Below are 15,694 nucleotides of genomic sequence, written 5' to 3' on the forward strand. Positions count from 1 at the left end.
GTGGTCGTGAATGGTGATTGGTTTATGTATGCGTGTTTCTTTTGTTTTTGTAGAAATTTGGTCAGATTTTTTATTAGCCGATTTTATTCTAACGTTAGGGACTCCTCGTATGGGAGCTGTGGGGCGGTTCTTGCATTTTAGTGACCAGGCACTGTGTCCCTCCAGGCCGCAGGATTTGCATTTCTCCGGTAGCTGTGAGGTGCATTTAGTGGTACTGTGTGGGCCGAGGCATTTTGAGCACTGCACTGTGGCAGTGCATTTGTCTGAGGTATGGGAAAATTCGTCGCATCTACTACACGGGATCGGCATTGGCGGTGGAGCGCGGCTTTCAAACACTGGAAAGTGGTTGTTTTTGAAGAATACTCCCGCTTGCAGAAGCTTTTGATAGGAGTCGACACACCCGGAAATTATCCTAATTTTATAGGTGGGCTTATCTGTGGCTTTTGAGATAATTCTTTTACAGTATCTGTGTGATATATTAAGCGAGTTCAGATGTTCGCTAATTTCTTGATCTGTAATTTCGAGATCAACGGAAGCAATAACTGCAGAGTATGAGGCCGATGGAATTTTTTTAATAGATGGTGTAAAATTTCTTGATTCAGAAAACTCTGAGATAATATTTTGATTTTTTAGTAGATTTAAATTGATGGTTTGTTGTGGTTTGGAGTTTTCCGATTTAATAATAAAGCCCTCCTTTGTTTTTATTATAATGTCGCGTGGATTAAGTGAGTGTTTTGTCCAAATTTCGGACAACTGAATCCTGCTTAGCGGAAGACTTGTTTTTATGAAGAACACCGAGTTGTATATTTTTGTCTGTTGTTGGTACGTAAGCGGGCGATCAGAGAACCGGTTAGCGGCTGGAGCACGTGGAGTTCGAAAAATTGTTGGTGTTTGCGGTGGATAAGAATTTTTATTTTTAGGTGGATGCGGAACTTTAAATGCGGAATCACTGCCGCTAGTGTTTTGTTTTTTGTGAGGACGATCCGTGTGTGTGTATTTTTTCGGGCGGCCGCGTTTTTTATTAGGGAGTCCGAACTCACCGTCCGGGTCCTGGTCGGATTCCGAGGCCGAAGCCCCCGAACCTTGCGTTTCCATAGTTGTGATCACACCCCCAAATATAGGAAAATTGTTCACGTAGGTAGTAAATTAAAATTTAATTAAATCACTGCTATTAAACACGCTAAAGCCGAGAAACGCAAGAGCATGCGTGACTCGTGCAAATATCTTGAGAAGACTGTTTTTGAAATGATTTCTTCGAATTTTGCAATTTTCGCCGATTAAGTTTTAAAAATTCGTATAAAATCCAGTTCTCGGAATATAAGTATGAAAATTTCCCAATATGTTAATAAAAGTGTCCTCTTTCCAATGAACCAACCCGTTTTGAAAAATAACTTTTAGTTTTTGAAAAAACAATATTTGAAGTTTTGATAAAATGTTTGATGTTGCAATTTTCAAAATTCGCTATAAAATTAATTTCTTGAAGGATCCTTGTGGAAATATCACCAAATATTAATTACAGTATCCTCTTTTTAATGCAACAAGCCGTTTTGAAAAATCACTTTCGGTTTTTGAGAAATAAATTTTTGAAATGATTTTTTCGAATTTTGCAATTTTCGCCGAATAAGTTTTAAAAATTCGTATAAAATCCAGTTCTTGAAATATGAGTATGAAAATTTCCCAAAATGTTAATAAAAGTGTCTTCTTTCCAATGAACCAACACGTTTTTCAAAATAACTTTTTGTTTTTGAGAAAACAATATTTGAAGTTTTGATAAAATTTTCGATGTAATCGATAATTTTCAAAATTCGCTATAAAATTAATTTCTTGAAGGATCCTTGTAGAAATATCACCAATTATTGATTAAAGTATCCTCTTTTTAATGCAACAAGCCGTTTGGAAAAATTGCTTTTAGTTTTTGAGAAATAAATTTTTGAAACGATTTTTTCGAATTTTGCAATTTTTGCCGATTAAGTTTTAAAAATTCGTATAAAATCCACTTCTTGGAATATGAGTATGAAAATTTCCCAAAATGTTAATAAAAGTGTCCTCTTTCCAATGAACCAACCCGTTTTGAAAAATAACTTTTAGTTTTTGAGAAAACAATATTTGAAGTTTTGATAAAATTTTCGATCTTGCAATTTGCGTCGATAACTTTCAAAATTTGCCATAAAATTAATTTCTTGAAGGATCCTTGTGGAAATATCACCAAATATTAATTAAAGTATCCTCTTTTTAATGCAATAAGCCGTTTTGAAAAATCACTTTTGGTTTTTGAGAAATAAATTTTTGAAATGATTTTTTCGAATTCTGCAATTTTCGCCGATTAAGTTTTAAAAATTCGTATAAAATCCACTTCTTGGAATATGAGTATGAAAATTTCCCAAAATGTTAATAAAAGTGTCCTCTTTCCAATGAACCAACCCGTTTTTAAAAATAACTTTTTGTTTTTGAGAAAACAATATTTGAAGTTTTGATAAAATGTTCGACGTTGCAATTTTCAAAATTCGCTAAAAAATTAATTTCTTGAAGTATCCTTGTGGAAATATCACCAATTATTAATTAAAGTATCCTGTTTTTAATGCAACAAGCCGTTTTGAAAAATCACTTTTGGTTTTTGAGAAATAAATATTTGAAATGATTTTTTCGAATTCTGCAATTTTCGCCGATTAAGTTTTAAAAATTCGTATAAAATCCATTTTTCGGAATATGAGTATGAAAATTTCCCAAAATGTTAATAAAAGTGTCCTCTTTCCAATGAACCAACACGTTTTCCAAAATAACTTTTAGTTTTTGAGAAAATAATATTTGAAGTTTTCATAAAATGTTCGATGTTGCAATTTTCAAAATTCGCTATAAAATTAATTTCTTGAAGGATCCTTGTGGAAATATCACCAAATATTAATTAAAGTATCCTCTTTTTAATGCAACAAGCCGTTTTGAAGAATCACTTTCGGTTTTTGAGAAATAAATTTTTGAAATGATTTTTTCGAATTATGCAATTTTCGCCGATTAAGTTTTAAAAATTCGTATAAAATCCACTTCTTGGAATATGAGTATGAAAATTTCCCAAAATATTAATAAAAGTGAAGTTATTAAAATAAGTTTTAGTTTTTGAAAAGACAATATTTGAAGTTTTGATAAAATATACGATGTAGCAATTTTGATCGATACTTTTCAAAATTCGCTATAAAATTAATTTCTTGAAGGATCCTTGTGGAAATATCACCAATTATTAATTAAAGTATCCTCTTTTTAATGCAACGAGCCGTTTTAAAAAATCACTTTTGGTTCTTGAGAAATAAATTTTTGAAATGATTTTTTCGAATTTTGCAATTTTCGCCGATTAAGTTTTAAAAATTCGTATAAAATCCAGTTCTTGGAATAGGAGTATGAAAATTTCCTAAAATGTTAATAAAAGTGTCTTCTTTCCAATGAACCAACCCGTTTTGAAAAGTAACTTTTAGTTTTTGAGAAAACAATATTTGAAGTTTTGATAAAATTTTCGATGTTGCAATTTTCAAAATTCGCTATAAAATTAATTTCTTGAACGATCCTTGTGGAAATATCACCAATTATTAATTAAAGTATCCTCTTTTTAATGCAACAAGCCGTTTTGAAAAATCACTTTCGGTTTTTGAGAAATAAATTTTTGAAATGATTTTTTTGAATTATGCAATTTCCGCCGATTAAGTTTTAAAAATTTATATAAAATCCAATTCTTGGAATATGAGTATGAAACTTTCCCAAAATGTTAATAAAAGTGTCCTCTTTCCAATGAACGAACACGTTTTGCAAAATAACTTTTAGTTTTTGAAAAAACAATATTTGAAGTTTTGATAAAATTTTCGATGTTGCAATTTTCAAAATTCGCTATAAAATTAATTTCTTGAAGGATCCTTGTGGAAATATCACCAATTATTAATTAAAGTATCATCTTTTTAATGCAAAAAGCCGTTTTGAAAAATCACTTTTAGTTCTTGAGAAATAAATTTTTGTAATGAAAAGGGGTGAGAATAGGGCTACCGACCAAGGTCTTTCTGCCCGTGATTTTTGTAGTCGGCGGCTTGCTTCAGTCTTCTCTGACGGCCAGGAGTTTTTGGAAGAGAAGAGGTGGGTTGTTGCGAGGGTGGAGTAATGGAGTCGATATAAGCGTGTGTTGCAAGGCGTTGGTAGGAAAATTTAGAATGGATTTATCGGACAAGGATTGAAGACGGGTATGGATAGGGGGTATATCGGTAAGTTGGTATAGCAGATTATTGCTAGGGTTAAAGAGGGGATTACGGGGGTTCCTAATTCGGGTGATGGATCTCAGTGCAGATCTTTCCGCTACTTCCAGGTGGTACTTCGTTCTTCTTGGTGCGTTGCTTAGCAGTATTGATCCATATTCTATGATGGGCCTGCATATGGTCTTGTAGATGTGCGAGGCACATGAGGTAGAGATTCCGCGACCGCTGAACGAGAGAGATTTAAAGTGTTTGGCGCGTGTCTTTACTTTCATCTTCACCTTGATTGCATGAGTGGAAAACTTAAGCGTTCTGTCAAGTATTATGCCCAGATACTTACAGGTTGGTGAGACGGAGATTGCCGTTGATTGGATTGTAATTGTGGGAGAGGGAGCGCGGGGTGAGAGGAATGGGACAAAAAATTGTGTTTTTGTGGGATTGAGTAGGATGCGCCATTTTCGGTACCAATTTTCCGTTTCGTTTATGAGCGTCTGCAGCTTACGGACCGAGGAAGTGATATCCCTACTGTGCGAGACCAATGCTGTGTCGTCGGCATAAAGTAGTGCGTATGCAGTGAGGTTAAAGGCGTCTGGGTTGTCGTTGTAAAGATCGTGGCAGAAAAGATTGTATAGAGAGGGAGAGATAGGCGAACCCTGAGGAAGGCCTTGCTGAGCGGAGAAGCTGTGGGAGAAATGATTTTTCAACTTCACGATGGAGGAGCGATTCGACAGGAATTGGTTTATCAGGGTTAGAAGATAGTATGGCGTTTTTAGCTTATCCAGTTTAAATAGCAATCCTTTGTGCCACACGGAGTCAAAGGCCTTTCGGATGTCCAGAAAAACTGCTGCAGATTTCAGTTTTATAAAACGTGCCGCCTGGAAGTTGGAAACCAGAATAGTTAGTGGCTGGGATGTTGATTTGCCGGATTGGAAGCCAAATTGGTAAGGCGGAATTTTCTTTGATACCGCAGCCAGGAGCTTGTTCTTCAAGTGCGTCTCGAAGAGTTTTCCAATTACGGGGAGCAGTGAGATGGGGCGATAGTTGGCTGGATCAGATAGAGAAGAATCCTTTTTGAAATGATTTTTTCAAATTTTGCAATTTTCGCCGATTAAGTTTTAAAAATTCGTATAAAATCCATTTCTTGGAATATGAGTATGAAAAATTCCCAAAATGTTAATAAAAGTGTTCTCTTTCCAATGAACCAACACGTTTTGCAAAATAACTTTTAGTTTTTGAGAAAACAATACTTGAAGTTTTGATCAAATGCAATTTTAATCGATAATTTTCAAAATTTGCTATAAAATTAATTTCTTGAAGGATCCTTGTGGAAATATCACCAATTATTAATTAAAGTATCCTCTTTTTAATGCAACGAGCCGTTTTAAAAAATCACTTTTGGTTCTTGAGAAATAAATTTTTGAAATGATTTTTTCGAATTTTGCAATTTTCGCCGATTAAGTTTTAAAAATTCGTATAAAATCCAGTTCTTGGAATAGGAGTATGAAAATTTCCTAAAATGTTAATAAAAGTGTCTTCTTTCCAATGAACCAACCCGTTTTGAAAAGTAACTTTTAGTTTTTGAGAAAACAATATTTGAAGTTTTGATAAAATTTTCGATGTTGCAATTTTCAAAATTCGCTATAAAATTAATTTCTTGAACGATCCTTGTGGAAATATCACCAATTATTAATTAAAGTATCCTCTTTTTAATGCAACAAGCCGTTTTGAAAAATCACTTTCGGTTTTTGAGAAATAAATTTTTGAAATGATTTTTTTGAATTATGCAATTTCCGCCGATTAAGTTTTAAAAATTTATATAAAATCCAATTCTTGGAATATGAGTATGAAACTTTCCCAAAATGTTAATAAAAGTGTCCTCTTTCCAATGAACGAACACGTTTTGCAAAATAACTTTTAGTTTTTGAAAAAACAATATTTGAAGTTTTGATAAAATTTTCGATGTTGCAATTTTCAAAATTCGCTATAAAATTAATTTCTTGAAGGATCCTTGTGGAAATATCACCAATTATTAATTAAAGTATCATCTTTTTAATGCAAAAAGCCGTTTTGAAAAATCACTTTTAGTTCTTGAGAAATAAATTTTTGAAATGATTTTTTCAAATTTTGCAATTTTCGCCGATTAAGTTTTAAAAATTCGTATAAAATCCATTTCTTGGAATATGAGTATGAAAAATTCCCAAAATGTTAATAAAAGTGTTCTCTTTCCAATGAACCAACACGTTTTGCAAAATAACTTTTAGTTTTTGAGAAAACAATACTTGAAGTTTTGATCAAATGCAATTTTAATCGATAATTTTCAAAATTTGCTATAAAATTAATTTCTTGAAGGATCCTTGTGGAAATATCACCAATTATTAATTAAAGTATCCTCTTTTTAATGCAACGAGCCGTTTTAAAAAATCACTTTTGGTTCTTGAGAAATAAATTTTTGAAATGATTTTTTCGAATTTTGCAATTTTCGCCGATTAAGTTTTAAAAATTCGTATAAAATCCAGTTCTTGGAATAGGAGTATGAAAATTTCCTAAAATGTTAATAAAAGTGTCTTCTTTCCAATGAACCAACCCGTTTTGAAAAATAACTTTTAGTTTTTGAGAAAACAATATTTGAAGTTTTGATAAAATGTTCGATGTTGCAATTTTCAAAATTCGCTATAAAATTAATTTCTTGAAGGATCCTTGTAGAAATATCACCAATTATTAATTAAAGTATCCTCTTTTTAATGCAACAAGCCGTTTTAAAAAATCACTTTTAGTTCTTGAGAAATAAATTTTGAAATGATTTTTTCGAATTTTGCAATTTTCGCCGATTAAGTTTTAAAAATTCGTATAAAATCCAGTTCTTGGAATAGGAGTATGAAAATTTTTCTAAAATGTTAATAAAAGTGTCCTCTTTCCAATGGACCAATCCGTTTTGAAAAATAGCTTTTAGTTTTTGAAAAAACAATATTTGAAAAAAAATAATTTCTTGAAGGATTTTAAAGTATCCTCCTTTTTTTAGAGTTGCTTCTTTAGTTAAGTCAGCATCAAAACAGTTAATTTTGTATTTTGGACTTTTTATAGATATACCGGATATCCGGCTTTTCGCAAAATCACTATCCGTTCCATCTCTAATAAAAATTATATATAGTACTTACCTATTAGCATATCAGTAGCGGCCAAAGAGGCAATAAAATAATTACTTGGTTGCCTAATATTTCTATCAACGATAAAAGCCAAAAGTACTAAAATATTCCCAGCGATCGTTAACAAAATACAACACGCTAAACACAACGCAATTAAAATCGTTTGCCATAATTCAAACGGTGGTAAAACCGGCGCTAACGTCGTCTCCGTAGAAAACGTCTCATTCTTGCTATCCCCATCCAAAGAAGTATTTCCACGCAGATACCAATCAATGGAAAAATTCCCAGAAAAACTAAACGTTTCAGGATCCCAAGATCTGATAAACGTCGTTGAATTGAACGCTTGCACACATTCAGTGTACGATAAGACATTGTTATAAACAGTTTTACAAAATCTTTCCTTTTGTTTCTGCAACTTCCTGAAACAAAACAGAGAAAGAATAAGTTTTAGTTTTAATTTGAAGCAAACTTTTTAAAGTCGATTACGGGTTGATTGATACTCCTGTAATACAAGAAGGCCATTAAAAGCGGAGACGACGATAGAGGCTCTTCATGATTGATTGATCGATTGTGGTGGTAAATCCGTCGACTTAAACTGTTTGCTTTATGCAAGGGAAATTTTGTTTTTAAAATCGGTTAAAAAGCGTTTCGTTGAAAATTGTCGTGACGGAAATCTATGTTTTGCATTTCGTGACCATTTACTATTTGAATTTGACATTGCGAAAATAAAAAGTGCATGCGAAATATTTACTAATCAATAAAAATGAAAATAATAGTAAAAAAAGAATTAACATCCTTTTAGTTAGAATAGAAAGGAAACTCATTCACATAAGCCTTCTCCATATGGAAGCCTCTTTCCATCTCAAATTGAATAGAAACGAGAACTTGTATATAGAGGCAACTCTGATGATGTACAACTGTTTTCCTCCCGCCTCCGTCGGCGTCGACCAGATAATAAGGATTCTAAATCTTCTCATTCAAAAGATTCAAAAACGTTGCAGCTACAGCGAATAAGGCGCATTGTGTGCGTGCCTTTCAAAATGGGGCACGAAACCGTTTTAAATTAACCGTAATTAATAATACCTTCGATTCAGGGTTGTAGAATTTCTAATGAAATTTAATATGCCATCTCGATCAACTGGTTTGACCTCCAAAATATTTAATATAAAGGGGCTTTTATCGGTGGAAAATGTGTATCGGGGCATCGAACGAGATGCATTCATGTGTAATATTCGGCTTGAATATCACAGCAGGATCCCATTAAAAGGGATGTTTGAGGGTAAAAAATTTTAACACATAAAATAACTAAATTGGTGTATTAATTCATTGTAACTCAAAAATAATGATTAACTATTTCGATTCCAAATTGGATTATATTAATAAAAATTGTACGTAATAACTAGGGCACGGAACTTTTGTAACAAAACGATTCCCCCCCTCCACTTTTCTCAGCGGAAAATTTCATACAAAAGCTATTCTAAATTAAATTCTAAAACGATTTTCTCAATAAAAAATATATACAGGGTGATTTATAACATACGGAGCAGACTAAAAGGGTAGGTAATTGGGGTCAAACTGAAGAGATTTTCTTAATAATGTTTTGTTAAAAACTTAATAGTTACATAGATATCGCATGTTAATTTTTTAAATAACTTATCGTCAATTTTTGAGAACCGCTGATATTCAGTAAAGAATAATTAAAATACTTATTAAATAACATGTCCGCTGCTAGGTAACCAAATCAACTGGATTGGCAGCAATAAAAACATGGTATCAGCGGTTCTCAACAAACAAACACCAGTTTTTGAGCGATTTAACAAATTTTTAAATAGCCGTAATTGCCATATTACAAAGATTTTATTTTTGGTGCCAGTTATGCATTGTTTAAGTAACCCCGAAATATTCGAAGTATGAATTTAAACGTAATGTAATACCGTATATCGTAAGAAATGCTCAGCCATTAATTCAACTTTAACGTTCTATATCTTTATGATTATTACGTTGTAGTCAAAACATTATTAAGAAAATATCTTTAGTTTGGCGCCTAGTACCCACCCTTTTAATCTGCTCCGTATGTTATAAATCATCCTGTATATAAACATTTTTTTGAGATTATTGATCAAATCAAAAATTTTTATTAACAAAATTTCTTTAGAATTACTTCAGGAACAGTGTTTATTATTTCCCTCTGAATAGTATGCTATCAAAATTAATTATCTCGATAATTATTGTTTTTATTAAAAAATGTTTTAAATAAAATTTGTTTCAATTTCGACTTTGAATCAATTATCTTAATAAAAAATTTTTATATCTCTATTAATTAAGCATCTAAGTGTAATTATATATAAAAATTTAAACATTATTATTTTGAGGTTATCTCCTTAATTATTGATTAAATCAAAAAAAAAAGTTGATAAAGTTTGTTTAGAATTGCTTCAGGAACAATTTTTGTTAGTACAATTTTTTGCTAACTTGAAATTTTAATTTCCCTCTGAATAGTATGCTATCAAAATTAATTATCTCAATAATTATTGTATTTATCAAAAAACGTTTTAAATAAAATTTGTTTCAATTTCGATTTTGAATCAATTATCTTAATAAGAAAATTTTACATCTCTATTAATTAAGCATCTAAGTGTAATTATATATAAAAATTTAAACATTATTATATTGAGGTTATCTCCTTAATTATTGATTAAATAAAAAAAAAATGTTGACAAAGTTTGTTTAGAATTGTTTCAGGAACAATTTTTGTTAACACAATTTTTTTTAACTTAAAATTTTAATTTCCCACTGAACAGTATGCTACAAAAATTAATATTTTTGAGGTTATATCCTTATTGTTGATTTAATCAAAAAATGTTGTTAACAAAATTTCTTTAGAATTACTTCAGGTACAGTGTTTGTTAATACAATTTTTTGCTAACTTGAAATTTTAATTTCCCTCTGAATAGTATGCTATCAAAATTAATTATCTCAATAATTATTGCTTTTATCAAAAAATGTTTTAAATAAAATTTGTTTCAATTTCGATTTTGAATCAATTATCTTAATAAAAAATTTTTACATCTCTATTAATTAAGCATCTAAGTGTAAATATGTATAAAAATTTAAAAATTATTATTTTGAGATTATCTCCTTAATTATTGAATAAATCAAAAAAAAATTTTGACAAAGTTTGTTTAGAATTGTTTCAGGAACAATTTTTGTTAACATAATTTTTTTCTAACTTGAAATTTTAATTTCCCACTGAATAGTATGCTACAAAAATTAATATTTTTGAGATTACATCCTTATTGTTGATTTAATCAAAAAATGTTGTTAACAAAATTTCTTTAAAATTACTTCAGGAACAGTGTTTGTTAATAAAAATTTTTGCTAACTTGAAATTTTAATTTCCCTCTAAATAGTATGCTATCAAAATTAATTATCTCGATAATTATTGTTTTTAACAAAAAATGTTTTAAATAAAATTTGTTTCAATTTCGATTTTGAATAAATTATTTTAATAAAAAAATTTTACATCTCTATTAATTAAGCATCTAAGTGTAATTATTTATAAAAATTTATAAATTATTATTTTGAGGCTATCTCCTTAATTATTGTTTAAATCAAAAAAAAATGTCGATAAAGTTTGTTTAGAATTGTATCAGGAACAATTTTTGTTAACACAATTTTTTTCTAACTTGAAATTTTAATTTCCCACTGAATAGTATGCTACAAAAATTAATATTTTTGAGGTTATATCCTTATTGTTGATTTAATCAAAAAATGTTGTTAACAAAATTTCTTTAAAATTACTTCAGGTACAGTGTTTGTTAATAAAATTTTTTGCTAACTTGAAATTTTAATTTCCCACTGAATAGTATGCTACAAAAATTAATATTTTTGAGGTTATATTCTTATTGTTGATTTAATCAAAAAATTTTGTTAAAAAAATTTGTTTAAAATTACTTCAGGAACAGTGTTTGTTAATAAAATTTTTTGCTAACTTGAAATTTTAATTTCCCTCTGAATAGTATGCTATCAAAATTAATTATCTCAATAATTATTGTTTTTATCAAAAAATGTTTTAAATAAAATTTGTTTCAATTTCGATTTTGAATCAATTATCTTAATAAAAATTTTTTACATCTCTATTAATTAAGCATCTAAGTGTAATTATGTATAAAAATTTAAAAATTATTATTTTGAGGTTATCTCCTTAATTATTGAATAAATCAAAAAAAAATTTTGACAAAGTTTGTTTAGAATTGTTTCAGGAACAATTTTTGTTAACATAATTTTTTTCTAACTTGTAATTTTAATTTCTCACTGAATAGTATGCTACAAAAATTAATATATTTGAGGTTGTATCCTTATTGTTGATTTAATTAAAAAATATTGTTAACAAAATTTCTTTAAAATTACTTAAGGAACAGTGTTTGTTAATAAAATTTTTTGCTAACTTGAAATTTTAATTTCCCTCTGAATAGTATGCTATCAAAATTAATTATCTCGATAATTATTCTTTTTATTAAAAAATGTTTTAAATAAAATTTGTTTCAATTTTGATTTTGAATCAATTGTCTTAATAAAATTTTTTTACATCTCTATTAATTAAGCATCTAAGTGTAATTATGTATAAAAATTTAAAAATTATTATTTTGAGGTTATCTCCTTAATTATTGATTAAATCAAAAAAAATGTTGATAAAGTTTGTTTAAAATTGTTTCAGAAACAATTTTTGTTAATACAATTTTTTGCTAACTTGAAATTTTAATTTCCCTCTGAATAGTATGCTATCAAAATTAATTATCTCGATAATTATTGTTTTTATCAAAAAATGTTTTAAATAAAATTTGTATCAATTTCGATTTTGAAACAATTACCTTAATAAAAAAGATTTACATTTCTATTAATTAAGCATCTAAGTGTGATTATGTATAAAAATTTAAAAATTATTATTTTGAGGTTATCTCCTTAATTATTGATTAAATTAAAAAAAATTGTTGATAAAGTTTGTTTACAATTGTTTCAGGAATAATTTTTGTTAACACATTTTTTTTTTAACTTGAAATTTTAATTTCCCGCTGAATAGTATGCTACAGAAATTAATATTTTTGAGGTTATATCCTTATTGTTGATTTAATCAAAAAATGTTGTTAACAAAATTTCTTTAGAATTACTTCACGAACAGTGTTTGTTAATAAAATTTTTTGCTAACTTAAAATTTTAATTTCCCTCTGAATAGTATGCTATCAAAATTAATTATCTCAATAATTATTGTTTTTATCAAAAAATGTTTTAAATAAAATTTGTTTCAATTTCGATTTTGAATCAATTATTTTAATAAAAAAATTTTACATCTCTATTAATTAAGCATCTAAGTGTAATTATATATAAAAATTTAAACATTATTATTTTGAGGTTATCTCCTTAATTATTGATTAAATAAAAAAAAATGTTGATAAAGTTTGTTTAGAATTGTTTCAGGAACACTTTTTGTTAACATAATTTTTTTCTAACTTTAAATTTTAATTTCCCACTGAACAGTATGCAACAAAAATTAATATTTTTGAGGTTATATCCTTATTGTTGACTTAATCAAAAAATGTTGTTAACAAAATTTCTTTAGAATTACTTCAGGAACAGTGTTTGTTAATACAATTTTTTGCTAACTTGAAATTTTAATTTCCCTCTGAATAGCATGCTATCAAAATTAATTATTTCAATAATTATTGTTTTTATCAAAAAATGTTTTAAATAAAATTTGTTTCAATTTCGATTTTGAATCAATTATCTTAATAAAAATTTTTTACATCTCTATTAATTAAGCATCTAAGTGTAATTATGTATAAAAATTTAAAAATTATTATTTTGAGGTTATCTCCTTAATTATTGATTAAATTAAAAAAAAAAGTTGATAAAGTTTGTTTAGAATTGTTTCAGGAACAATTTTTGTTAATAAAATTTTTTGCTAACTTGAAATTTTAATTTCCCTTTGAATAGTATGCTATCAAAATTAATTATCTCAATAATTATTGTTTTTATTAAAAAATGTTTTAAATAAAATTTGTTTCAATTTAGATTTTGAATCAATTATCTTAATAAAAAATTTTTACATCTCAATTAATTAAGCATCTAAGTGTAATTATATATAAAAATTTAAACATTATTATTTTGAAGTTATCTCCTTAATTATTGATTAAATTAAAAAAAAATGTTGATAAAGTTTGTTTAGAATTGTTTCAGGAACAATTTTTGTTAACATAATTTTTTTCTAACTTGAAATTTTAATTTCCCACTGAACAGTATGCAACAAAAATTAATATTTTTGAGGTTATATCCTTATTGTTGATTTAATCAAAAAATTTTGTTAAAAAAAAATGTTTAAAATTACTTCAGGAACAGTGTTTGTTAATAAAATTTTTTGCTAACTTGAAATTTTAATTTCCCTCTGAATAGTATGCTATCAAAATTAATTATCTCAATAATTATTGCTTTTATCAAAAAATGTTTTAAATAAAATTTGTTTCAATTTCGATTTTGAATCAATTATCTTAATAAAAAAATTTTACATCTCTATTAATTAAGCACCTAAGTGTAATTATATATAAAAATTTTAAAATTATTATTTTGAGGTTATCTCCTTAATTATTGATTAAATCAAAAAAAAATGTTGATAAAGTTTGTTTAGAATTGTTTCAGGAACAATTTGTGTTAACATAATTTTTTTTTAACTTGAAATTTTAATTTCCCACTGGATAGTATGCTACAAAAATTAATATTTTTGAGGTTATATCCTTATTGTTGATTTAATCAAAAAATGTTGTTAACAAAATTTCTTTAGAATTACTTCAGGAACAGTGTTTATTAATAAAATTTTTTTCTAACATGAAATTTTAATTTCCCTCTAATAGTATGCCATCAAAATTAATTATCTCGATAATTATTGTTTTTATCAAAAAATGTTTTAAATAAAATTTGTTTCAATTTCGATTTTGAATCAATTATCTTAATAAAAAATTTTTAGATCTCTATTAATTAAGCATCGAAGTGTAATTATGTATAAAAATTTAAAAATTATTATTTTGAGGTTATCTCCTTAATTATTGATTAAATAAAAAAAAATGTTTATAAAGTTTGTTTAGAATTGTTTCAGGAACAATTTTTGTTAACATAATTTTTTTCTAACTGTTCTTTTAATCAAGATTTTCTGAGAACGAGTGGAGGGGGGAAATCGTTTTGTTACAAAAGTTCCGTGCCCTAGTAATAACTCACAAAAACTTAATTTATAACTATTTTCTATTGTTAGTTAAAAAACATTAAATGGCTAATTCTATGAATTTACGATTTTAATGATGATTATCCCAAAAATAACTTCATTATAATTTTTTTATGCAACTGGAATAGCTTAACATCATAGATTTCTCTTAACCCTCATTGGAATACAAACTGGAACGCTCCAAGAAATTTTTAAACCCTCAGTATGTGCGAGACAAATGAATTAATGCTTTAAAAGTACACCCTTGCATTGTTACGACCCGTAATATCACTCCATCTCTTTCTCGATTGAGTTTCTCCGCATTAACACTAACGTGCAAGTTCCAAGGGTTTAATTAACTCATTTTTCGTGGCGTATAAATTCCCCAAGTAGAATTAGGAAGGATATACGACGAGAGAAGTGAAAAATTATTTTAAATAAGTAAATAAAACAGTTTTAAGTAGTGTTAAATTAATTGTTATCGTGTAGTTACCACAGATAATTATAGAGTTGAACTGAAAATTAATGATTAACATCCTCAAATATTTAAACGTGTTCGCTGCATATTGTCGATGGAGCTATTGATTGCAATATAGAGTCGAGGGCGTGTGGTTACAATTTTTATTAGACAGTTACATAGCCCGGTTAAATATTAATTAAGCTTAATGGATTTACATCGTACAAATTTGATTCAAAATTAAACCTCAATTTTCTTTGTTACTTTTCGCCCCATTTTCTTAGTCTTAACTCACAACGTTAATAATGGTGCGAAATGGACTGCTCGAAGATGAAGAAGCCCCATTGTTGAGGTGTAGATAAAGGTTGTTTTGTTTTCGTTTCTGTGGGACTATTTTTTTTTTAACTTTAAATATCGAAGCAAATAAAGGTTTCTTTCGCCCCCTCAAACTTAATAATCGATATCTGTTGCTGTTTTTGACACTTTTAGGTTATACGAAAATGTAAGTTTTAATTCAACATTTTTTTTCTCAATATTTTTCAAATCCAACCCAACAATTATTACACATCGCTTTAAAGAGAAAGCTTTGAGCTTTAATTTAGAATAAGTCTCATTGCTTAATTTC

At 27.9% G+C, this 15,694-nt stretch overlaps 1 protein-coding gene across 4 annotated transcripts in view; it reads right to left on the reverse strand.

Moving 5' to 3' along the window:
- LOC111417059 (muscarinic acetylcholine receptor) overlaps positions 1–15,694 on the reverse strand; it is a 126,634-nt gene that overhangs the window by 7,546 nt on the left and 103,394 nt on the right. For all 4 annotated transcript variants that reach the window (XM_071199239.1, XM_071199241.1, XM_071199240.1 and 1 more), the window contains exon 3: positions 7,379–7,785. In XM_071199239.1, the coding sequence (XP_071055340.1) occupies positions 7,379–7,785 (407 nt within the window). The remainder of the gene's footprint in view (positions 1–7,378; positions 7,786–15,694) is intronic.

The sequence above is a fragment of the Onthophagus taurus genome, chromosome 10, assembly GCF_036711975.1.
Source record: "Onthophagus taurus isolate NC chromosome 10, IU_Otau_3.0, whole genome shotgun sequence".
In the NCBI taxonomy this organism is placed as follows: Eukaryota; Metazoa; Arthropoda; class Insecta; order Coleoptera; family Scarabaeidae; genus Onthophagus; species Onthophagus taurus.